General features: G+C 38.8%; 1 protein-coding gene and 1 long non-coding RNA gene across 2 annotated transcripts; one reads left to right on the top strand and one right to left on the bottom strand.

Moving 5' to 3' along the window:
* Window positions 1-408: 408 nt before the first annotated feature.
* Window positions 409-23098, top strand: LOC141759043 (uncharacterized). Its single transcript, XM_074620932.1, has 20 exons — window positions 409-1613; window positions 2956-3116; window positions 3205-3249; window positions 3359-3468; window positions 4351-4520; window positions 4597-4760; window positions 4918-5128; window positions 5238-5402; window positions 5774-5859; window positions 6970-7194; window positions 13875-13935; window positions 15032-15192; window positions 16021-16065; window positions 17128-17237; window positions 18094-18263; window positions 19741-19898; window positions 20206-20416; window positions 20505-20684; window positions 22074-22159; window positions 22282-23098. The coding sequence occupies exons 1-20, from the start codon at window positions 1574-1576 to the stop codon at window positions 22510-22512; spliced, it is 2790 nt and encodes a 929-aa protein (XP_074477033.1). The 5' UTR covers window positions 409-1573; the 3' UTR covers window positions 22513-23098.
* On the bottom strand, window positions 10273-11891 carry LOC141758825 (uncharacterized). Its single transcript, XR_012591959.1, has 2 exons — window positions 11751-11891; window positions 10273-10516 (listed from the first exon to the last, which is right to left on the bottom strand). It is a non-coding gene; the product is annotated as an uncharacterized LOC141758825 (long non-coding RNA).
* Window positions 23099-24282: the final 1184 nt, after the last annotated feature.

Here is a 24282-nt window from a genome sequence, read left to right as displayed (position 1 = left end):
ATTAATATTGTCATCTGTCTACTCAAATAAAGTTTGACTGTGAAACAGAAATGTGTTGTGTTGCTTACAAGTCACTATTTACTACCTGTAATCTGCTACATGCATGACATCAAATATATATGATATATAAATATCATCTGTTTAAACAGTGTAATTACATAAAGCCTTTGTGAAAGAACATGTTATATTTAGATGATGGGAGTACATGAAGCCTGTTCTGCTGGTTCTTGCAGACTAACTGTAGGAGCTACTTTGCTCAAGTTAGGTTGAGGAGGAGAGACAGTGACGCGCTGTGGGCTGGGGTCAGCTACTGAAGGTTCTCTCTGGTTCGACCAGGAAACCCTCACGTGACTTGCATTCCCTAATGACGTCAAGATACAAGGAAAAAAGCGAATTTTTTTTCTGCACCCATTTCCGGACAAACGGAGGAGGAGAAAAAGAGAGAGGATGGTCTTTTATGATACTATGGTGGCCTGTAGACACACTGGGGACAGATATTGATGTTTAAAAGACATGGAAAAGTGCATTTTGCATAATAGGTGACCTTTAAACATGACTCAGGTCTTCACACATGAGAAAATCCCCATTAGCCATATCGTAGATACTGTAAATGTTTTCCAGATTTCTTTGTAGACGGTTTGCCTCTCAGTTTTGTTTCTTTATTCCCATACACTGAGTCATTTTGTTCCACTTCAGGACAATAAGTACGTTTGCTTGCAATACATGAATACATTTTGTAATCTTTTGAGAAGTAAACTTGTTTACTCAATTAACAGAAAGTTATAATCAATTGATTGTTAACGTCCTTAATCATAACTTTGGCTAAACATGTGAATATCTTTGGGTTTTGGACTGTTGAGGAGACAAAACAAGAGACGATCACTGAGAATGAAATAATCAGTAGTTGTTCATAAACTCCAGTGTAAGCACTAGAAGTCCATTAAAATACAAAACTTTCTTTGTTTCAAAATTAAAAATGCATCAGCAAAGTCACTTACTGTCCAAAAAGAGACGTTTTACATAAATAATAAATTGTCTTTTAATGCCCGCGGTGAGCCTGACAGCGCGGTGACAAGGAGGAAGAGAAGGAGTGGGTTTAAGTGGGGTCAGTGTTCATAATGTCATTACCACGTTGTTTTGGTTATCAAGTTCCGCTCTAATTGGATTGTTCCTTCTCGTTAGATGTGGGCTGCTCTGCATGTGTTACAGTAAACATCTGTTTTTGTAACTTGTGACTTATACCCACTCTCCTTTAGTCCCCGGTGTACAATACATGTAAATTCACATTATGTCTCCTTTCAGATGGATGAACCCTCTCCACCTGCCTTTCCCTCACTTTTATCATTTGTCACCTTCAGTCTCACCTGCTCATATTGCATGATGTTTTCCCCCCCCCCCCCCTCCCTCCTCTGTTTACCAATTACAGCATCAATCCATGCTGTCCACTGTGGGAGCGGTTTCTCATTTCAGGCAGAGGTCATTCATTCAGCCCAGCCCTCTTCAGCTCAAATCACAGAGACAGTCCGGTCTTCATACTCGATCCAAAGCTGCTCTCTAACTCACGGCTGCAGAGATGATGCATGTTGCTTTTCTCCTCCTGATCGTCTTCACAGGTAAGACTTGAGAAATGTTTGAAGTGTGTTTATGTGTTTGAGCCTTGGGAATTCTTGCTTCCTCATTTGACAGCAAAGTATCAGTGATAACTTTAGTTGTAGTAGTATTTTTCCATCATTCTAGCGCTGTTTGTATCTGATTCATGAACTGTCTGAGGATGTGGAGCTTGTACGTGTTGTCACAGAGCTATTTCACATCATATTTATAACTTAAAGTCATGACTTCTTTGGTTTGCCGGCTTCACGCTGCTGTTTTTTCTTGATACAAGAGAAAACTTAATTTGCTTAATTTAAAGGAGGAAAAAGAAAGTAAAACAAATGAACAGAAATCCAGAAGCCCTGCTCTTATCAAAGCATCTACATTTCAAAAAATGTACACAGAAGATTAGTCTAATTGCTCTCCGTCAGACAGCTAAAAATATATCAGAATATCAAGCAACTTTAAGCACATAATTAGAATCTATTGGTGTTTCCTTATAGGCTCAACATAGGAGAGAATAAATAAATCAACAACACAAACTACAATAAAAAACCTACAGTAGGTCACACACAAGACAGTTTAACATCAGTTAAACAGCTACTGCATGTGGCATTTTGTGTTATATAATAAAAAAGATTAGCATCCAGACATTGCAAACAAATGAAATAATAAAAATCAAATAGTTTATATGAAATTAAATATATAGAAAACAATTAGGGGGGCTGCCGTGATAATTAACGCAAATATGTTTTAACGCCACTAATTTCTTTAATGCAACTTGTGATTATTAGGTTGTAGCGGGCTCAGTTCTAAAGCTAGAGTGAAGATGAACTGGTAAACTGGTATCATATGAAACTAAAAAACCTAAGGAATCCATTGGTACTAACCACGTCATACTAGCTTCTCACGAAGGAGACCAAATAACGCTCCAAACTTATGCTAGATATTGGCGAGGACAGCTGACAGCTGTTGTTGCTTGTTGGGCTGCAGTTTGCCATGTTATGATTTGAGCATATTTGTTATGCTAAATGCAGTACCTGTGAGGGTTTCTGGACAATATTTGTCATTGTTTTGTGTTGTTAATTGATTTCTAATAATAAATATATACATACATTTACATAAAACAGCATATTTGTCCACTCCCATGTTGATAAGAGTATTAAATACTTGACTAATCTCCCTTTAAGGTACATTTTAAACAGATATAAAATGTGTGATTAATTTGCGATTAATCAGGATTAAATACTTTAATCGATTGACAGACCTAATAATAATAGTAACAACTATTGTAAAGAATATAAATAATAAAAAAAAAAAGAACAAAAAATACCCCTCACATGTCTGATAACTGTTTTAATGTAGACGGGTCGTCCTCTGAGAAGGTGTGCAGTTACCAGGACGTAGTGGACTACCTGAACCTGACCACAGATAGCAGTGCGTTTAAACTGACCCGGCCCGTTCTGGACCACACACACTACACCGACGTGAAGCTGGACATCATCCTCTTTGCCATCCTGGCTGTGGTGGGTGCTGCATGTTGGCCAATGATTCATCTGCTAAATGTTGTCATGCAGTTGATCTGTTCTCACGTGTGTGTTTGTTCATTCCCAGGTTGAGAAAACACAAACTTTTATTCCTTTCATCTGGGCAACAATGGTGAGTTTTGATCGTTTAAAATGACTCTCAGCTAACACTCTGCGTGGTCACCTGTTGTTCTGTGTGTTATTTCAAATGTGTCTCCAATTTATCTTTTAATTTACTGCAGCAATGGGACGATGAACGCATCTCGTGGGACTCGGATCAGTTTTGTGGAATCAAACAGATTACCATTCCTAAAGAAATGCTCTGGAAACCCGACCTCTTCATCTATGAGATGTGAGCCTGCTGCACGCACACACACACACACACACACACACACACACACACACACACACACACACACACACACACACACACACATCTGATTTTAAAGTAAAGATAAGATAAGACAAAAGGGCGTGGTCATGAGAGCCTACTCTTTGACGATGACGTATTGCCGATCTGATGTATTCCTTTAATGATGAGAAAGAAACTGCAAAGGCTCATCTAAAAAAACAGAAATTAAAGAGAACTTAAAGGGAATTGAGTTGGATGAGGAAACTAAATCATGTAGTTCAAAACAGCTGAGCAAATGTGAAACAGATAATGGGAAAACAGAAAAGAAACATTTACAACTAGAAGTGCACTCGGAGAGCGCAGACCTCCGCCAAGGCAGGTTTCATGTACATCCATCGCTGAGCGGAGTTATTAAAAAAAGTTCCCGAAGCCGGATCATGATCTGGATCGCCACCAAAATGTAATGGATTGTTCAATATGCCACACCCCACCCCTCCAAAAAATGACATTCAAATCCATCGCGGACTTTTGTAGTAATCCTCCAAACGGACAAACCAACAAACCAACGGCGGTGAAAACATAACCTCCTTCCTAGGCCTTTGGCCTTGGCGGAGGTAATAATTGGAATGAATGTAATGAAATAAATCAAAAGAAAAGGAAAGGTTTGGTAGAGAATGGGAGGTTCTTCTTTGTGTTTTATTAAAGTACACACAACAGTTTTTATTCTATTGTTAAGAGCACTAATGAGCAAACAAATTAACCTGAGGTGGTGACAGGAGGAGCTCCGTCATCTATTCATTCAGTTCGTGATTAATGTGGAATTGCGTTGCGGTTTGAAGGCTCCACAAACATGAACATATTTTGTGTGCGTTTGTGTCTCAGGACACAAAAGGACGACTCCCCTCAGAATCCGTACATGCAAGTGCACAGCGACGGGACGGTCATATCTGAAGAGGACTTGAAGGTGGTCAGCACCTGTTACATGGACGTCCACAAGTTCCCCTTCGACACACAGAAATGCAGCATCTCCATCGGATCTGCGATACACTCTGGTGAGGGAGTGTGTGTGTGTGTGTGACTAACTGTACTGACGTCAGTGTTATTTACCACTTCTCCGTCTCTCCTCAGTTGATGAGATTCGTCTCTTTCCTTACTCTAACTCGTCTCGAGCCACCCAGTTTACCCGAGAGGTGATGAAGACTCAGGGAGAGTGGGAGTTCCTCCAACTGTCCATCACCAAAAAAAATTTCACCTTCAGCGATTCAACACTGTATGAACAGCTCGAATACACTGTACGTGTATAGTACGTGTATATATACTTCAACTGCTCATGCATTGTTATTCATGCTCTCCAGTTTCACCTGTTTCCTATGTCCAGTATATACTCCTGACACCTGGAGTAGAAATGTCAGGTTTTCTGTTGGTGACCATTGAACCTGTTTTTCCTAGTTCACCATGAAGAGGAGGCCCCTGCTCCACGTCATCAACTTCCTGTTGCCCATCCTGTTCTTCCTGAGTCTGGACATCGCCTCCTTCTTCATCGCAGACCATCGAGGAGAGAAGCTCGGCTTCAAAGTCACCGTGCTGCTGGCCATCTCTGTCCTGCTGCTCATCCTGAACGACATCCTGCCCTCCATGTCCAACAAGACTCCACTCATAGGTACTGTGTCACGCTTTAAGGCCATAATGTTAACTGGTTTATGATTCATATAGTCAGGAGCTCAAGATACCAAAACATTAAGTAGTTATTGCCTGTTTCCTCCTCTCAGCGACCTACTGCATTGTGATCTTTGCTCTGATGCTGCTCAGCCTGCTGGAGACCATCTTGGTTACGTATCTTATGGAGAAAGACTCTGAATCCCAGGAGAAGCTCAAGCTGAGGGACGACTGGGAGGACAAACAGGAGGAAGTCAAAATCGATAACTGTAACAAGGGTGAGACACAGATCACAGACTTATCAGATGCTCCGTGAATGGAAGTGTTTGTAGGAATGTTCTAGCTACTGATTCTAGTTCAAATTTATAATCTTAAAGGCTTAAAACCTCATTTTCTCAATCAGCCATTTCCCGAATCAAAATTTGATGACTTGGTTTGTCTACTTATGTTGCCAAGGAGATGCCACTGTTGATCATATCTGATCAAGTCCTGATGAAGGAGATTGGCCTGGTTTTCAACAGCTTTTTCTCTTTATATTTAGTCACAAAATGTACTAAAATAGAATAAGACATTGATTTGAAACTATTCTTTCCAGTGTTTTTTATATGCAGCATATTTCCTGTGCAGTCACTCTTGTTTGTGTTTTCAGAGGAGAAAAGACAAACCTGCTTATCATGCATCTGTAACGCGTCTGACGGTGAGAAACAGCATGAACTGCTGCCGGTGGCTGAAGAGGTACAGACATTATGAGTTTAGATAAAGCTTTATTATCACAAAACAGGTGGACAAAACTGATGGAAACGGAGTGTTGTGACGTAGTTTAAACACAGGGCTTTCATCCAGAAGACCGCTGTTTGTGTCACGCTACAATCAGCTGTTCGTTCGTGTCCCGTGTTCACAGCGTTACGTTTAATTTTCACTGTACAAACGTAGTAATTTTAAGCCCAACCATGATGTTTTTTCCTAAACCTAACTAAGTGGTTTTGTGTCCTAAACCTAAGCATGTGTTTTCGTTTGAATTCACATGTTAACTGCGTCCGTAAGTGACCCCAAGGGGTCTGACTACGCGTCACTATGTGACGAGTTGCTGTGACTGTTGTTGTTGCCTAGAAACAGTGAATGGGTTCCTTGCGCACTTTTTCAATGACATACCTGGCGTTGCACTTTGCCTCTGCGCCCTACCTAGCGGTGAGCAAAGAGTAAATGTCTTATCATGTGAAGGCAGCTATAGGGTGTATATGTAAGGGATAATGTACAGCGAGCCGGTCATTGTTGTGAAAGAATGACCCGCTAGCTGTACATTATCTCTCTTATTACACAGCTACTTACTCAAAATCAATATTTTGACACAAAAACGGTCCGCCAGAGTCCGACGTCAGAGCTGCGCCCATAGCAACGGTCTGTTATACATAGCAACGGTCTGTTATAGCAAAATGATAGGCCGCAGAACGCCGTGATTGACCAATCAGAATCAAGTATTCAACACAGCCGTGTAATAAATATATATAATGGTTTAGTAGATCAGTAGGCAGTTACAGTATATTACTCATCACTTAAGGGCATAATATTACACTTTATACCAACGTTTGGCTGCAGATTCATCTCTTCTCAGTGGAGATGGAAGCATCGGTCAATATTGATGTGATAACATGGCAAAATTCAACATATTTACATGCTTTTAACAACCTAAGATGCCTGATTATGATTACGATAACTTGGCCTGTAAAGAAGTAAACATCCTTCGTGATAACATGCACGAGACGATTTTGTCCACCTGGCTTGTAGTACATGACTGCGTGAATGAAACCCACTCTAACTTGACTCTGTGCCTCCTGGTGTGTGCAGGTTAACAACAGCGTTCAGTCACGAGAGTCTCAGGCGTTACTGCTGATCCTGGATGAGCTGAAGGAGCTGAAGGAGCTGCAGAAAACTTTGAATCTGCACTTCAGCTGCAGACAGGAAGGAGGGAAGTACGGCCTCCGTGCCGCAAGAATCAACAAAGCTTTCTTCATTTTCTACGTCATCACTGTGTCGCTGTTTCTATCCCTCATCTTCATCGCGTGGAACACTTAGAAATGTAAAACAATACCTTGCAATACTTGTTGTGCTTATAAAAGCACATGTTGTGTGTCTCGTTGTGAATCTATTTTATGTGGATGAGATAGTTGAAAGTGAAAGTTACACTACCCTGTAGACGTGTGAGATTTATACTGTTGATAAAAGCTTTAGAGGCCAGCTTAATGCATCGCCTTTGAATATGATTGTATAAAATGTGTAGTGAATAATTCATGTTCGTTTACAGAGATTAAACAGGAAACTTTACTGCCTCCAGTTCAATCCTTCACTGACCTCACTGTTACTCTGTAATATTTCACATTATGTCTCCGCTCAGACAAACAAATCTGTCCCTCCTGTCCTGTTTCAGTCTACTTCCACCTCACAGCTCATCTGTCACTCAGACGTTAAACCAATCACGGCCGTCCTCGCCAGCCTGATATCCTCTATGTTATAAACACATCATCAGAAAGGAGGATCTGTGGTGTTATTGCAGTGGATAAAAAGACATGTGCACGTTCATCATGAAACTCCAGATTCTTACTATTTATGATATCAATATTTCTCAAATATGTGTTTTTATTTATAAGATACTTTCTGGTGGAAATATTCCCGAGCAGTTCAAGACGTATTTTAAAACAAATTCTCAGGTCCATTCTTACTCAACCCGTCAATCTCTAGATCTTCATCCTCCTAGATTCCTCACTAGTAGAAGTCAATTTTCCACAAGATTTAAGGGAACCAAATTATGAAGTAGCTTTTCACATCTATGAAAAAACTGTTCATCTGTCAAATGTTTCAAAATTTGCTTAAAGGGTCATTTAATTGCTGTTTTGTAATTGCTTTTCCCCATGTTGTCCATGTATCTGTTTTTATCTTTTTTATTTTTATTTTCTTCCCACTCACGTTATGTTTGGTTGCGATTGCCCAGAAGTCTTTAAGACATTTAAATCAATATCCTCCTCACAAACACTAACCATACACTTCCACGCAACACACACATCCACACACATTTATCTTTTTTGATATATTTATTGTTATTGTTATTATATATATCTTGTTCTAATTGTTTGTTATCACTATTATGTAGTCATATTATTGCTTTATATTAATCTTGTCTCTAGGTGGAGGCTTCAGATAAGCCCAGTGGGTTTTTTGCCTCTTCCTGCACTTTATATTATTAATTTATTTTTTTGTTATTTGTTGTAGTCTTAAATTATGCAAAATAAATAAACAAATAAACTAATCACTCTGACTGCCTTTGTTTCACCACATTGAATCACAGTCGATGTAATTTTTTTAATAGCCATGCTAACGAGCAATGTTTATCCACCACTTTGGTCCAGACTGAAATATCTCAACTACTATAGGATGGATTGCCAGACAGACATTCATGTTCCCCAGAGGATGAATCCTAACACGACAGCATTAGTCGTTTGCCTAGCTAACTGCAATAGCTTGCTAACAGCCAACTTCCTCACCTTAATCATCATCCATCATCATTTTCAGTTATCAACTGCACCTCTGGTCACTGCTCTGTCATCTGTGATTTGCTGAGGAATGTGTCAATCACTTTGCACCTGCAGCCACATCCCACCCCTCCAGCTCTCATGAGCCAATGATAGCCTGACTTACTGAAACCATGTTCAAAAAACCACAACAAATACAGTGAGAGGTATAAAGGAATGCTGCAGCATGACTACAGGACCAGAATTATCTGAATTATCTGACAAGAAAAAGAGGAGACTATTGAAGGAGCAGCAGCTGCAGCACTCACATGTGAAAAGGTACGTTTTATTTGTTCTCTAGTTGTTTAAGTTGCTGATAAAACTTGCTACCTGCCTACCTGTCTGCACCTTTTTCCTGTTTACCTGTGCACTCAGTTACTTCATTTAGGACCTCATACCTTAGCCAGTAAGCCTGTGTATCTACACCTTTTATGGCAAGCCATTTTAACATTTACCTGTAATTACATTTTACATATCCATTATAGTATTTATCAGTCAAAATTGTATTCTCACTAGTCAGTATGGTAATTAAGATATCTATAACATTCAGTAGGAGAAATTGTATCTGAAGATATCTACAACTTTGATTGTACTACTCAAAGCAACATTTTTAGGAATATAAGATAGCCTTTAAAGTAAATATAAGTTTCCATTTTAACATTTAATAGCTAGACTGGATATGTATTGCAGATATCTGTAATTCAATTTTTCCTAGTCAAAAAGAACATTTCAGATATCCTCACTTTTGTCATTCTTGTGTATTTGGCTTTCAATGTCAGATATTCACAATTGCATCTTTAATATCTAGAATGAGCATTTTGGTACTATGTGCATTAGAATTCTTACTAGGAAAAACTCACATTTCAGATATCAATTGTTACTAGTCATAATTAAAGAGAAACATTTTGGCATATTGTTATCTTTTTCAAACCTCTGTTGGTCTGGAGGAGCTGCAGCATTTATTTCTGCATAAACGTCTACTGTACATTCACTAGATATTCTCAGAACTACGAAGTGCTTCTGCAGAGTGTAGTGTGCGCGCATTCACGTGAGGTGGAGCGAGCTGAGTGAAGGCAAGCAGGCAGAGTACAGCAGAGCCTCCGGCCCTGGAGACCAAAGCTACGGTCTCCCCCGCGTCCTCCGACCACAGCCAACACTGTTTAACAGACGGGCTTCACTAGATATAACTTTGAGATTTTGGTGCTTCCGTGTAGTTTGTGTTGGAGTCTTGTCTGAACAGCGTAGCCACACGCGAGCGCGCATGGGACACTGACCCGGATTGATTTATACGTATAAGAAGTTACAAACAGTCCCTTTAATTTGTGAATGTAAAGACAAGTTGTGGATTTACGGCTGGTTATATATTAGACTTCCTGGCTTGCTTTTCCCGAGCCAGCTGTTAAGTAATTGAATCCCTTGATATCTGCTAATGCTAAACACACTGTGTTTGTTTAGAAGGTAAATTATTTCACGGTGTGCTCACTTTTATTAAAGTACACACAACATCTTTTATACTATTATTAAGAGCAATAATAAGCAAACACATTATCCTGAGGTAATGACAGGAGCTTCATTCAGGTCATGATTAATGTGAAATAGCGGTGCGGTTTAATGGCTCCACAAACATGAACCATGAAAAGATTTTGTGTTTGTTTGTGTCTCAGGATACAGAAGGACGACAGAGTCCGTACATGTACAGTACGTGTCCTACGACGGGACGATCACTTCTGAAGAGGACGTGAAGGAGGTCAGCATCTGTCAGATGGACGTCCACAAGTTCCCCTTCGACACACAGAGATGCAGCATCTCCATCGGATCTGCAATACTCTCTGGTGAGGAAGGGAGTGAGTGTGACTGTTTTGACTACCTCTTTTCTTTCAGAGAGAGAGAAATCCTCCAACTGTCATTCGCTGACGATAGACAGCTCATATACACCGTACGCAACACAGGGAGAGAGACAGATGGGTGCCTAATTAAAGGAAAAACCTGAATGTATGAGTGGAGAACCACTCAATGGTTTGATGTGAATGAAAATAATGTGACTAATATGCTATTGCCTTTGCAGTGAACCCGATTGAACATCTAATTTTAGAGCATTGGGCCTCTTGCAAGAACCACTCGTATGATCGGATTAATTGTACGATTGATTTAGGAGAACTTGTCACATTCACCAATTTTCTTCTATTTTGAATACGATACGAACACAATTTTACGAATGGTCCAGACCTGTCGAAGAAGTCCTGTGCACTTAGTCTGCTGTTATCCAAACTCACGTTTTTCACCAATACATTGTATATTTCATTGTACTTTAAAGCAATCTTGAGTTTGAAAATCCTATATAAATTACACTTCATGATTATGTTGACATTATCCTTTTTGACTCTGCAATTAGATTTATAAAAAATTCCAAATTAATTCATATAGCCTAACGATATCATGAGTAATTTTAATTGGCCATTATTGCTATTGTACAACACTACAATATCGATATGAACATCTCAAACGAGCGATTTTTGATATTGATCGACTAGTTCCCAGTGATTATCGGATAGTAATTTTGCTTGAAATGCACATCCCTACTGGCTATGCAAGACTAGTTTCATGAATGACTTCATCCGTGCTCTTGCAATAGGCCTACATAATTTGTGTTCTCATATTACTTAATTCATACTCTTGAATTTGTGCTCTTGTATTAATGAAATGGGTGTATAAATTAACAACATAATTTTAAATAATTCAGTTTTAAGAATTATGTGATTTGTGCTCTTGTGTTACGTCATTTGGGGTCTCGTTTCTTCATCGTCCTGAAGTTACTGAATTTGTGCTCTTATTTCAACAACACAACACAACTAAACTATTTTGATTTAAAATTAAATTAAATAAATTAACAGAACATAACGTTTTATGAATTACAAATTATGAATTTGTGCACACAAATTAAGTAGATAAGACGTCAAGAGCAAATAAGTAAGTGAAGATTTAAAAAAAATTGTACTCCTGACACCTGGAGTAAATTTCTAACCTCAGAAATGTCATAATTTCTGTTGGTCGATCTAATCTTACCTTTGAACCTGTTGTTCCTAGTTCACCTTGAAGAGGAGGCCCACCCTTCATCAGTCTGGACCTCGCCTCCCTCTTCATCGCAGACCATCGAGGAGAGAAGCTGCTCTCCATCTCTGTGCTGCTGCTCATACTGAACAACATCCTGCCCCGGACTCAGAGGTACTGTTGTTGGTTTGTTTGCTTATGTTGCCACGGAGATGCCACCGTTGATCATATGTGATCAAGTCCTGATGAAGGCGATTGGCCTGGTTCTCAACAGTTTAACTCTTATTAACTTATAGGCCAGGCCTATTCAATATGCGGCTCCAATCCGGCCCTTAACAAACTCAATCCGGCCCTTTGAGCATTTAAAATTATGAAAAAAGTATTAAAATAATAATTATTTCTTCCAATAAAGAGAGTAAGAGAGTGTTATGGACTGTTAAAAGCAATATCATTGTTTTTATTTAAATAACCTCCTAACATTCTAAGTTTATGGGTGTTTACATTGTTAGATTATTTATCATTTTATTAGTAGGCTAATTGGCCCATTCCTTAGTTACGTCTTGTTAAGCACATAAATTGCTTATTTTGTTAAAAAGTTTTAACCCAGGCTGTTTAAGCAGAGGGAAATTTAGGAGAGTCAAGTTGAATTAAAAAAAAATGTTGAATGCAACATTATGTTTATTAAAACAACAACCCAACAAAGTTAAAAAGGTGTATTGTTTTGGGCCGTCGGATTAATAAAAGGTTGATAGTTTATATAATAAAAGATCGATACTTGACGTCCGTGCATCAATACAACATTTCCACACTAAATATCGCGATACTATGCTCTATCGATTTTTTTCCCCTATCCCAACATTGAATATTTTTTTACATGCTAGCGGTCCGTTCGTCCACCACTTTGGTCCAGACTGAAACATCTCCACAACTATCGGATGGATTGCCAGAACAGACATTCATTTTCCCCAGAGGATGAATCCTAATAACTTCCATGATCCTCTAGCCCCTCCAGCAGGTAAAATGCTTCACTCATCCTCTCAGATATCTCAACATCTACTAGATGGTTTGGTTTACTGGTATTTATCTTTATAGTTTATCAACCGTACGCAATGTTATTGACTTTGAATCTTGCTAGAATAACATTAGCTGAAGTCTCTGTTTACTGGAGCAGTGAACAACGTTTCCATTGCGTAAGAACCCTCAATTAGTTTATATTTTAATGACTTTTCAATTTAATTTTACATTAGTTTTAGATAGTTTTCAGAGTGTGTTTGCTAGTTTTAGATTAGTTTCAGTTTTTCCAGAAAGTTTTAGTTTTTATATATTTAGTTTCAGTTTCTTTGTTTGTTCTTGTTAGGGCCAGGTATATTGTCTCAGAAGTATGTAGCTATATACTGTACATATAAAATACCTGGTTGGAGAACAGTGTAGGAATAGCCATAATGTTTAATGTTTAATCTTTGTGCTACTTTAGTGAAGCTATTGTGGCATAACGCCATCTGCTGGAATATCAAGTCTGCTCAATTTCTGTGGTTCAATGTCTCGAGAGTTGAGGGAAATTCATGCTGTCTCCTTTTTTTAGGTAGTGATATATTATAGCTAAAACTGAAATGAATTTATGGTCATTTTAATAAGTTTTTTACCCTGGAAAAATAATTTCAGTTTAGTTTTTCTTAAAGGATATAGTTTTTATTTAGAATCCGTTTACTAAAAATATTTTTCACTGCATGTTTTTGTTTTAGTTTATCATAATAACCAACAATATGAGACAGAAGAGTTTCAGGTTACTGACTGGAATGTATTTTCCACCTGGATCTGTGTGCAAAATGTTTATTAATTGCAGTAACTGTACTTACTTTTACCGTTAAATATCATTACAGCTCCACACCTCTTGTTCCTCCCCTAAAAGACCACTGAGGGATGATGTGATGACCGCTGTGGGAGTGACCACTGTCTGGCTGTCAGACTAATGAGTTTATTAAAAAAAAACATCAGTGATCTATGATTCAGTTTGCCCGGCCCTCTTCCAGTATGAGGCGGCGGTATTTTTTACTGTAACAGAATTGGTCAGATTACCAGAGAGTACTGGGAGGACGAGGATACACGTCAGCTGTACAGACTCAGTCTCACTGACTTTGGATTCTCGCAGGTGTTGCAGTCATGATGCTTACTGGTTTCCTCTTTCTGCTCTTCCTCACAGGTAAGCTATGTTCAGCATGATGCATTCAGGTGGATAAAGCCTAAACTTATTTGTTGTTAATTTAAAGATTTTAAAGGGTAAAAAAGTGGAAAGCTATGCAGTATTCACAGTTGTTTTTTTTGTAATGTTCATGTGTCTGCTTGGTATTTACAGTACAGTCAAGTCAAACTTTTATTTAGCACATTTAAAAACAACTGCAGTTGAACAAATTGCTGAATAGGCACAAAATAATACAAAGCAAAAAACAACACAAACAGAAGAAAACAATAAACATAATGTGCACATAATAGTAGTAAAAGAATTGCAGCACAAGATAAAGTCGATGTGTTAAACTCAACGTAAACAAACGCCAACGAGAAGACGTGTGTCTTCAGCAGCGACTGAAATGTTTCTGTAGCAGTTTTTAATTGAATAAGGAAACTGTTCCAGAGATTAAGCTGTTAGATGAAGAATTAATTAAGAAAAAATGCATTCAGTCTGAAGTGTTTCCTGTTGACAAAATGTGAATTTCCAGAGTAATATCAAAATGTAAAAACAACAAATAACAACCAAGAAAAGTGAAGCATATCAATGTAAAAAAAAATGTCATCTGTTTTGTAACAAAATGTTTAAAACGATTATTATAGGAACATTTAAAGAAACAAAACAAAGTGTTCTAGGAGAACTTTTAACAATAACATAACATAATAACGTTCTTAAACCCAGATTTGAGCTGAAAATTGTGCCTTAATTCGAACAACACGCATTTGGGCGACAAATAGCAAACTGATCTCGGACCAGTAAAAGCCCCATTAAACTTAAACTACAGCATAATGCTCACATTTAAAAATCATTAGTGGACTGATGAGATAAAATGTCCTGCAGTTCTGCCAACGCCCATCTCATAATGGCCTCTAAGCGACCACAGTCGGAGGTAGTGGTTTCCGACCCACAGAAACTAATGTTTGGCATTCTTCTAAATTACGTAATTAAAGCACATACCGTGAATCTGATGTCCAGACGAACAAAAGAAGTTCTACTGTAGAAGAAAAGTTAATCAATAAGAGTTTTCTTTCTGTCGTAGAGAATGATGTTTGATGTTTCTGTTGTGCTGTAGATGGGGTGTACCCTGAGAGTAACTGCAGTTATCAGGATGTTTTAAACCACCTGAATCTGACCAAGAACAATGAGTTGTTCTCAATGACGCGGCCCGTTAAACACTACAAACGCCCCACATGGGTATCCCTTGAAGTACTGCTCTACGCCATTCTGGATGTGGTAAGTGATTAAATCTTTATTTGTGATTTTTTTTTATAATAATTATTGTGTTATATTGGTTTTATTTGTCAGAATTTTGATATTCCTTTCAGTTTTATTTAGGGCTGTCAAATTTAATGCGATAACGCGTTAACGCAACTTGCGATTTTTAGGTTGTAGCGTGCTTTAAAGCTGTCGTGTTTTAAAGCTAGAGTGAAGATACTGGTATCATATGAAACTAGAAAACCTAATGAATCCATTGGTACCAACCATGTCATACTAGCTTGTCGAGAAGGAGGATAAATAACGCTCCAAACTTGAGCTTAATTTTGGCGAGGAAAAACTGGCATGGCCATTTTCAAAGGGGTCCCTTGACCTCTGACCTCAAGATATGTGAATGATAATGGGTTCTATGGGTACCCACGAGTCTCCCCTTTACAGACATGCCCACTTTATGATAATCACATGCAGTTTGGGTCAAGTCATAGTCAAATCAGCACACTGACACACTGACAGCTGTTGTTGCCTGTTGGGCTGCAGTTTGTCATGTTATGATTTGAGCATATATTGTTTATGCTAAATGCAGTACCTGTGAGGGTTTCTGGACAATATCTGTCATTGTTTTGTGTTGTTAATTGATTTCTAATAATAAATATATACATACATTTGCATAAAGCAGCATATTTGTCCACTTCAATGTTAATAACAGTATTAAATACTTGACAAATCTCCATTTTATACATTTTGAACAGATAAGAAATGATTGATTAATGTCTGATATCAGCAGTCTCTTGTGAGTTTTTCCTATTTAAATAATTAGATATATTAGACATATTTCTTTTTTTACAGGTTGAGAAAGAACAGAAATTCATCCCTTATGTTTGGACTGTCATGGTGAGTTCTGTCAGTCGATGATGGAGACTGAACTGTTGTTGGGAAATGTTTTTCTTTAAGGACAGACACCCCAGGTGAATAGGGTAAAAAAATGAACTTAAAGATATCGTCATGAAACTTCCCCAGTTGATTACTTACATTAAGACAATTATTTTTTTAATTACAAGTTTTTCGAAAATGTATGTTTATATATGCATATACGGCATTATCTTATCAAATATGTGCTAATTTGCATACATTTCCAGAACAGTAATATGAACAATGGATAAAGCCAGGTTCAAAATTATTATTTAATTTTGTTAACGTATTAGAGTCAAAGAGGGAATTTAGAAAATCTCTTTTTTATCACTCCATAAATCAGAAAATACTGTCAACAACCATAAAAAATACATTTTCGCCATGTTTTTAGGAATAAAATGTTGTATAAATCAGGTTATGAATGATATATGAACAAACCCCTCGGTAAAAACCTTCAGAATATAGATAGGAATGAAACTGGAAAGTTTGGTGGATGTAAGTGCTGCTGAAGTGGAGGTTTCTGGCTCAGAGTCTGAGAAAAAACTCATTTTGAGAAAACGGCCTTTAAAGATTATTTTGCAAAACACAACAGGTAAATATGGTAAAAAAAATGTAACTAATAGATATCACCATGAAACTTCCCCAGTTGATTACTCACATTAAGACAGTTATTTTTTGTATTACAAGTTTTCTGAAATGTTATGTTTAAATATGTAAATGAGGCATTATCTAATGCTAACTTGGGTTGAATTTAGGAGAAATCTACAAATGCAAATAGACAAAATGTAATAAAATAAACACTTAAATGTGTATTTTAGATGTTTTCTTTCCACTAGTCTGAAAGAAGACGAAAGAAAGAAGCAAAATAGCCCAAAATCTCTGAATTGACCAGTGCATGAAAAACAATGTTTTTGCCTGGGCTGTCTCGCCTTCAATGGTATATAAATATATATATATATATTTGTCAGAGTTCATTTAATTTGTGTGTGTTTCTCTCACTTTGTTCCCCTTATGTTCCTGTTTTTGACTTGTTTCCCGCTGCAGAGGTGGCACAATGAATACATTTCCTGGGATCGAAATCAGTTTTGTGGAATTGATAATATTTCTCTTCCTGTTGAAGTTTTGTGGAAACCAGATCTCACTATTGAGGAAATGTAAGTGTGAATGTATTTACACACACACGCACACACACACAGTGCAGTGCAAAATATTGATTTTTTAATTGACAAATTAATTCTGAAGTCTAGACAGACATAATGACTCAGATTCTAATGGAAAAGCAAAATTATGAAAATGAACATCAGTATCATATTTCCCAATTTTTCCTCACTTACATCCATTTTCAGAGTCCCTTGTTGTTTTTCACAATTCCACATACTGTCATTACAGTAACGAGTGGTAGGACAATGTGTTATTGTTTATAAATGACTCAATAACTGAAGCATTTGGTTGCCAAAACACTACTTGACATTTATTAAAAGTGCCCCTCCATTGTTAGGTGCTGCAGCATTTTAACGTTTGTTTCCATCCACCTGTTTTTATGCACATTTTCAGTTTGTGAACAAAAAAACATGAGTGGAAGCAAAGAAAAAAAAAAGTTTAATTATTACAAAATATAGTTTTTGCGTAAATATGTATATATTTATTATTGGAAATCAATTAACAACACAAAACGATGACAAATATTGTCCAGAAGCCCTCACAGGTACTGCATTTAGCATAAAAAATATGCTAAAATCATAACATGGTAAACTCACTAAAACCTTCACTCTAGCTTTTAAACTGAGTCCGCATCAAAAAGCAATACCCGGCCTCAAGTTGCCTTACATAAATAAATATTTCAGTGAGTTCCACATAGTGAGGCATACAGATTTTGAATTTGGGAAAAATAAGAAAAGAGCACTGGTATTGGATCGATATCAGTGCATCTCTAGTTTTTAAAGCGTCCTGAAGAAATTGCCATCATGTGTGTTTTTTTATGCTCACTTGTCGCTGTGTGTTCTCATACAGGACAGAGAAGGACAAAGCCCCTCCGAGTCCTTATCTCACCATCAACGATAAAGGTGATGTTGAAGTCCAGAACGACCAGGTGCTGGTCAGCACCTGCAGGATGCACACTTACAATTTCCCCTTCGACATACAGAGCTGCAACCTCTCCTTCAAGTCTGTCATACACACCGGTGAGAGCATGTTTACAAGCGCGTTTAATCAATCAATCAATCAATCAATCAAAATGTATTTGTATAGCCCTTTACAATAACCAAAAGGTACCCAAAGTGCTTTACATTAACATCAAGAAATAACAGGAATAAAAACATAACATATCATAAAACCATAAAAAGGTGCATAAAAAGCACAGGAAAAATGTCACCGTGCTACGAGGTATTAAACCCCAATCTAAATAAAAAAGTCTTGAGCTTAGATTTAAAAAGTACTAGGTCAGTGACAGGTTATACCTCGACCTAGGGACTTCTAAAAAAAGTTGACCCGATGACCGCAATGCCCTGTTATGCTCGCAGAGAGTTCAAATCTCAGACAAATAAGGTGGGGCGAGGCCGTTAATGGCTTTAAAAACAAACATCAAGGGCTTAAAATCGATTCTAAAGCGAACTGGAAGCCAATGGAGCGAGTAAAGTACGGGGGTGATGTGTTCACGTCTGGAAGCGAGCAGCAGCATTTTGCACAAGTTGGAGGCGGTTTAAGAGTCAGTTTGGTGCACAAAGTGAGAGGGAACTAATGTTGTGGGTTGATGAATAAAAGAACTGCTGTGTGACAGTGTTAACATCAAGGTAGGTTTTGATTTATAGTTTTCCGTTGGATTTTTCCCGTTGATGTCATCACCGCAAAGCTAAACAGATGTATCGTGCTTTAAAATGTTTACATTCTTTCATTCTCTATTCTCTCTATCGTATTTACGCTGTCTTTTCAATTACTGTGATAGAAAGCGGGGGGTGGCGGTGAGCAGAAATAGCTTTGCTAAATGTGTGTTACCGCGTTGACACCATAGACTGTAAATAAGAAGTGGACGTAGACACTGTGACGTCACCCATTGGTTTGTGGACTACGGTTTTCGGTTTTCAAGTTCGGCATTTTTTCCGTTGCCATCTTGGTATTTGGCCATTGTCATGTTTTTTTTCAACCAAAAGTGACACGAGATGGTTCAGCTAAGCACAACAGGCGACCAAAAAGGTTATAATTAACTGTCATGAACTGAAAACACACTGTGAAAGGGTTAAAGTTTTAAAAACACGGACAACTCCCAGACCGGACGACGCTGTGGTAGCGACCTGTCAATCACAAGGTAGCCCCGCCCTAAAGCATCCCCTGCTTTATGGTCTATTTGACTCTAAATGGGACCATAATTTACTAAATGAACATCATGCTGTATTGAAGAAGACTTGAAACTAGTGATTGAGACCATAAACTCATGTTTACAATGTTTACTGAGGTAATAAATCAAGTGAGAAGTAGGCTCATTTTCTCTTAGACTTCTGTACAATCAGACTGCTTTTTGCAACCTACTGGCTTGGCTATGAATCAAACTTACACTGGCTTACTGTCTCCCCCCCAACACACCACCAGATTCCACCACTTATCCATTTCTGTCTTGTTATCTCACCTGAAACAACCTTACAGTTCTTTTATCTCCCACCTCAGCAAGGGACATTCGGCTCCAGCCAAGCGACAACTCTTCAGAGGCCACCGAGTGGTCTCGTGAGGTGATGCGGACCCAGTATGAGTGGCTGTTCATCAACATGATGGTTACCGCCTACAACGCCAGTGATCTGGTCGGCCAAGACATCATCGTTTACACTGTACGTAATACAGATGTCCACGGGTAGAAAGCACTTTATTTAAGTACAGATTTAGATACTTATTTGCATTTCCTTCTTTCTTTTATTAGTTATTTCCTTATTTCTGTCCTTATTCGAGTGTAATACTTCTAACTCTTCCACTGTTACTTATTGACTGTATTGCTTCTTTTACACCCGGGAGACATGAGGTCATTAGCGCAGATTACCTTGTCGTTACAAGCTGTGTACTACATAGTATTTCAAGCTGCCTTTCTCAGATGTGCAGAAGTAAGAACATCAACCATCTGACACAAACATAATTTCACAGATTACCATGAAGAGGCGGTCTATCCTCTACATTGTCAACTTCTTGGTACCCGTCCTGTTCTTCTTGTGTCTGGACTTGGCCTCCTTCCTGATCTCAGACAACGGGGGCGAGAAGCTCAGCTTCAAGGTCACTGTGCTGCTTGCTGTCACCGTGTTGCAGCTTATTCTGAATGAAATTCTGCCTTCTTCTTCAAACAGGATTCCTCTTATAGGTAAATGATCTCTTGAGTCCTTCCTTTATTGGACTGAGTCAATGAGTAGTTATTTGTCTAGATTAATGATGCTGCCTGCCCCTCCCAGCGGTCTACTGCATTGGGATTTTTGCTCTGATGCTGCTGAGCCTCCTGGAGACGATAGTCGTGATGCATCTGATGGAGAAAGACTCCCGAGCATCCCAAGACAACGAGGCCGATAAAAACCGAAGCCAGAGAGAGGACTGTAACAAACGGGGCAAGGCCAACTTCAACAACTGTCACGGAGGTAAGACTGGGAGCCAGTTGCTCCAGTTGTTCAAAAGTTCAAAATTAGCCTAGTTAAGAATAATTTAATAGACCTTATGTAGAGATTAGTTGTTACAAAACAGTTTTACTACCAATATCTTCCACGTGTAACTGTTGTAGAGCTGATTAAAACAATTACAAAACCTTTAACTTGTTTACTGTAGGTTGAAGAGTATAAGAGGTAGGGATGCACCGAGTACAACGACAAGTACTTACATTTGGGTACTCGCTGATACCGAGTACCGATACCGAGTACCGATACGAGTACTTCTCTGTGCAAAAGACCCTCGTTAACAGCCAGCTGGAGGGTGTGAGCGACACACAGCAGGCTGGGGAGTCCCGCATACGAGTCGGTGCTCCGCGACCGGCTGTAGATCGGCTTGGAAAGGCTCGGGGCGAAGGTAGCTCGCGGCCGCAGCTTTACAGCGCTCCGCGCCCGGACCTCACCACACCGTGGACAAAGGGCTTGCTGCGCCCTCCCTCCCCGCCGGGGACGGCCCTCTGCTCCCGGTGCAGACAGATTGGGGCTCGGCCCACGTAAAAGGCGCCAGGGGTCTGCGGCGATGTCGGCAACCCACCCGACCCGTCTTGAAACACGGACCAAGGAGTCTAACGCACGCGAGTCAGAGGGTGTAAACAAAACCCCGTGGTCGACAATCTGACCCGACGCTTGTTCGAAAAACCTGTTTAATAATGATTAGGGATGCACCGATCCGTCTTTTTCAGTCCCAATAGCGATAGTGATTCCTGGGCTTTGGGTATCGGCCGATACCGAGCACCGATTTGATACCGGTGTTTAATTAATAAGCTGTATGCCTCACTGTGTGGAAGTGACTGGGATCATTCTTTCATGTGTAAGGCAACATCAGGCTTCACTTAAACATTGCTTTCCTAACTTTGTAAAACAAAATGTTACAAATCAATACATAGATATGAATGTACGGAATTGTTATTTAATATTGAAATAATCAATCGTACACCAGAAACTTGTCTATATCTTCAAATATCTTCAAAATTAACAGGAATTACAATTCAAGTGTAAAACTTTTTATTGTAGCAACAAATTGGTCAAAACGTAAACAGGAATTAAAAGTCAAGTGTATAATGTATATAGTATATAAACATAGAATTGAATTGAATAGATCGTCCCCATTGTCACCAATATCCGATCCAGCTATTTGAGTCAGTATCGGCCCGATATCCGATCCAGTATCGGTATTGGTGCATCCCTAATAATGGACTTTACACACAAACTTAGGAATGAATTGGCAAAAAAGCTGTTAATATTATGTCTTTTAGTTATTCATTTCTAATTTATACATGCTTTTTAATCGTATTATTTTAAATTTGTGAAAAACGTTCCTTTCAGAGGTGCACGATTGGACTCGATGTGCGTGTATCTACGATGTGTCTACTGGTGAAACTCCATCTGAGCTGCTGCCTGTGGCCAAAGAGGTTAGCATTCGGTTGCACGTTAATCACAATGGACACAAAATGCTGAATCTCAAATATATCAGCTGATAATATTACAATCCATACTTGTATAAACCAGTTTGACTAAACCATTTTGTTTGCAGGGCAACAGCAGTAAACTGATGGAGGAGTATCATGCCTTGGAGAAGCTCTCAGATGAGCTGAGGGAGATGGAGAGAACGCTGTCGCTGCTCCTCTGCAACAGGAAGGAAGAGGAGAAGCCCGGCTACTGGACTGGAGTTGCTAAAATAGTCAACAGAGTTTTCTTTATTTTCTATATAACAGTGGTCAGTGTGTTTTTAATTATTATCTTTATAAAATGGAACAATGCATAGAGGTCATCATTGCGACATAATGAAAACATGAGTAACTGTTTGCTTTGTTATTAGCTATACCCACAGCTAATTATCATTAAATGTTCCTTCTTTTCTCCCGTCTTATTTTAGCTTAATAAACTCAGAAAAAAAGTTTGGAAATTTGTGTTTGGGGGATTATTTCTCTGTTGTTACAATGCTAATGGTCATTGTATTTTACATTGTTGGAAAGCCTGTTTATTTACCTTCACAATGATGTCCAATTTGTAAGGATCATGCATTTGTGGGATGAGCAGCACAGCTGATTGTGTGGGTAGCGCCCAAGAAAAATTTGCCAAAATGCTCTGCCAATGGTAAACAGTGTATTCTCCTGTTGGTATTGACTCTTGTTGTGAGTTGTTCGGTATATTGGATAATTGAACTCTCCATCAGTAATAAGGAACAAACAAGACATATTGGCAATTTTACACTTTATTCATTTAATACACCGTCAGGAGCAGCTGTGCTGCTCATCCCACAAATGCATGGGACTTACAAGTTGGACATCATTGTGAAGGTAAATAAACAGACTTTCCAATGATGTAAAATACAATGCAAATTGGCATTGTAACAAGAGAAATAATCCTCCAAACACAAATTTCCAAACTTTTTTTCTGCGTTTATGTACCGGGTTTGCACTAGTATGTACTGTTTGCAGAAAATAGCACAGCTGTGTACTCTGACACTGCCAAAAGCTCTGCCCACTCCCACCTACTCGGCTTTTGTGTATTATCCAGTAGTAATTATTAAGATTTCAGTCCTGGTTGATTTGGCGACAAATGTGTTTGCGGGTGGGAACAGCAAATGTGTTTTACTGCTACAATCATCCCACTGTTCTGTCTCACGTAATACATGTATTGACTAAACACCATAATGGCCTGGTCATACCAGAAAGTGATCCATCCATCCATCCATTTTTGCAAAATATTTGGCTCTAATATTTGGCTTTAGAAGCTTTTAGATGTACAGTAGTGATTATACCCGCAGGGCTAGTTGATGAGCTGCTGTAGCTGGTGAGCTAAACGCTAACTCGCTAGTCAGTCACAGTAAATCCCGGAGCTTCTCTCTATTTTCTCTCTACTGTTCTGTTTACTCCCCCATTTCGTTCAATAAAAAAAGTTAATGAAGAGGGACACAGGCCTCTTTCGGCCTAAGTGGTGCATAACGCCTAAGGCTTGAAGACCTGTAAAACTCAAATGTGTGATACATATAAACCAGGTCTAGATTTGGTACTTACCAAAGTGACGTAAGATTGAAACTTCAAAGCACTACGTCTTCAACATACTGAATTTCAACGCAGGAAACCTTTCCGTTCATTTAAGAAAGGCTGACCCTACCCGTTGTCTGTGTCCACACCTGTAGCTTGGTGCCATTTTCTAGTGCATTTAATGCTCATATGATCCAAGCATTGCAATCAAAGTCACATGCCAACATTGGTAATGCTTTCGTTGCATTCAGTTGCATCATTGTTAACAACACTGTCAGTAACTTTCACACACACCGGACACCCGCTCCCACCTGGACCTCTAGTGGAGCAGATAGTGGATAAATCATGCAAATAGTGATACAAGCACCAAATTTGGCATGATGATTCCCGAGGGGATGCTTAGCAAATATGAATGATTGGCCACTTGAAAATCAAAGATGGCGGCCATTTTTCACAATGGCCGGCAAATTGACCTGCCGAGAAATTCATCTACTTGGTCGAGTAGGGGATCAGTAGTCCAAAGTTTCCTTCCCTGAAAGACCGGA

The sequence above is a fragment of the Sebastes fasciatus genome, chromosome 20 (assembly GCF_043250625.1).
Source record: "Sebastes fasciatus isolate fSebFas1 chromosome 20, fSebFas1.pri, whole genome shotgun sequence".
Classification (NCBI taxonomy): domain Eukaryota; kingdom Metazoa; phylum Chordata; class Actinopteri; order Perciformes; family Sebastidae; genus Sebastes; species Sebastes fasciatus.
This window is presented reverse-complemented; position numbering and strand designations above follow the sequence as displayed.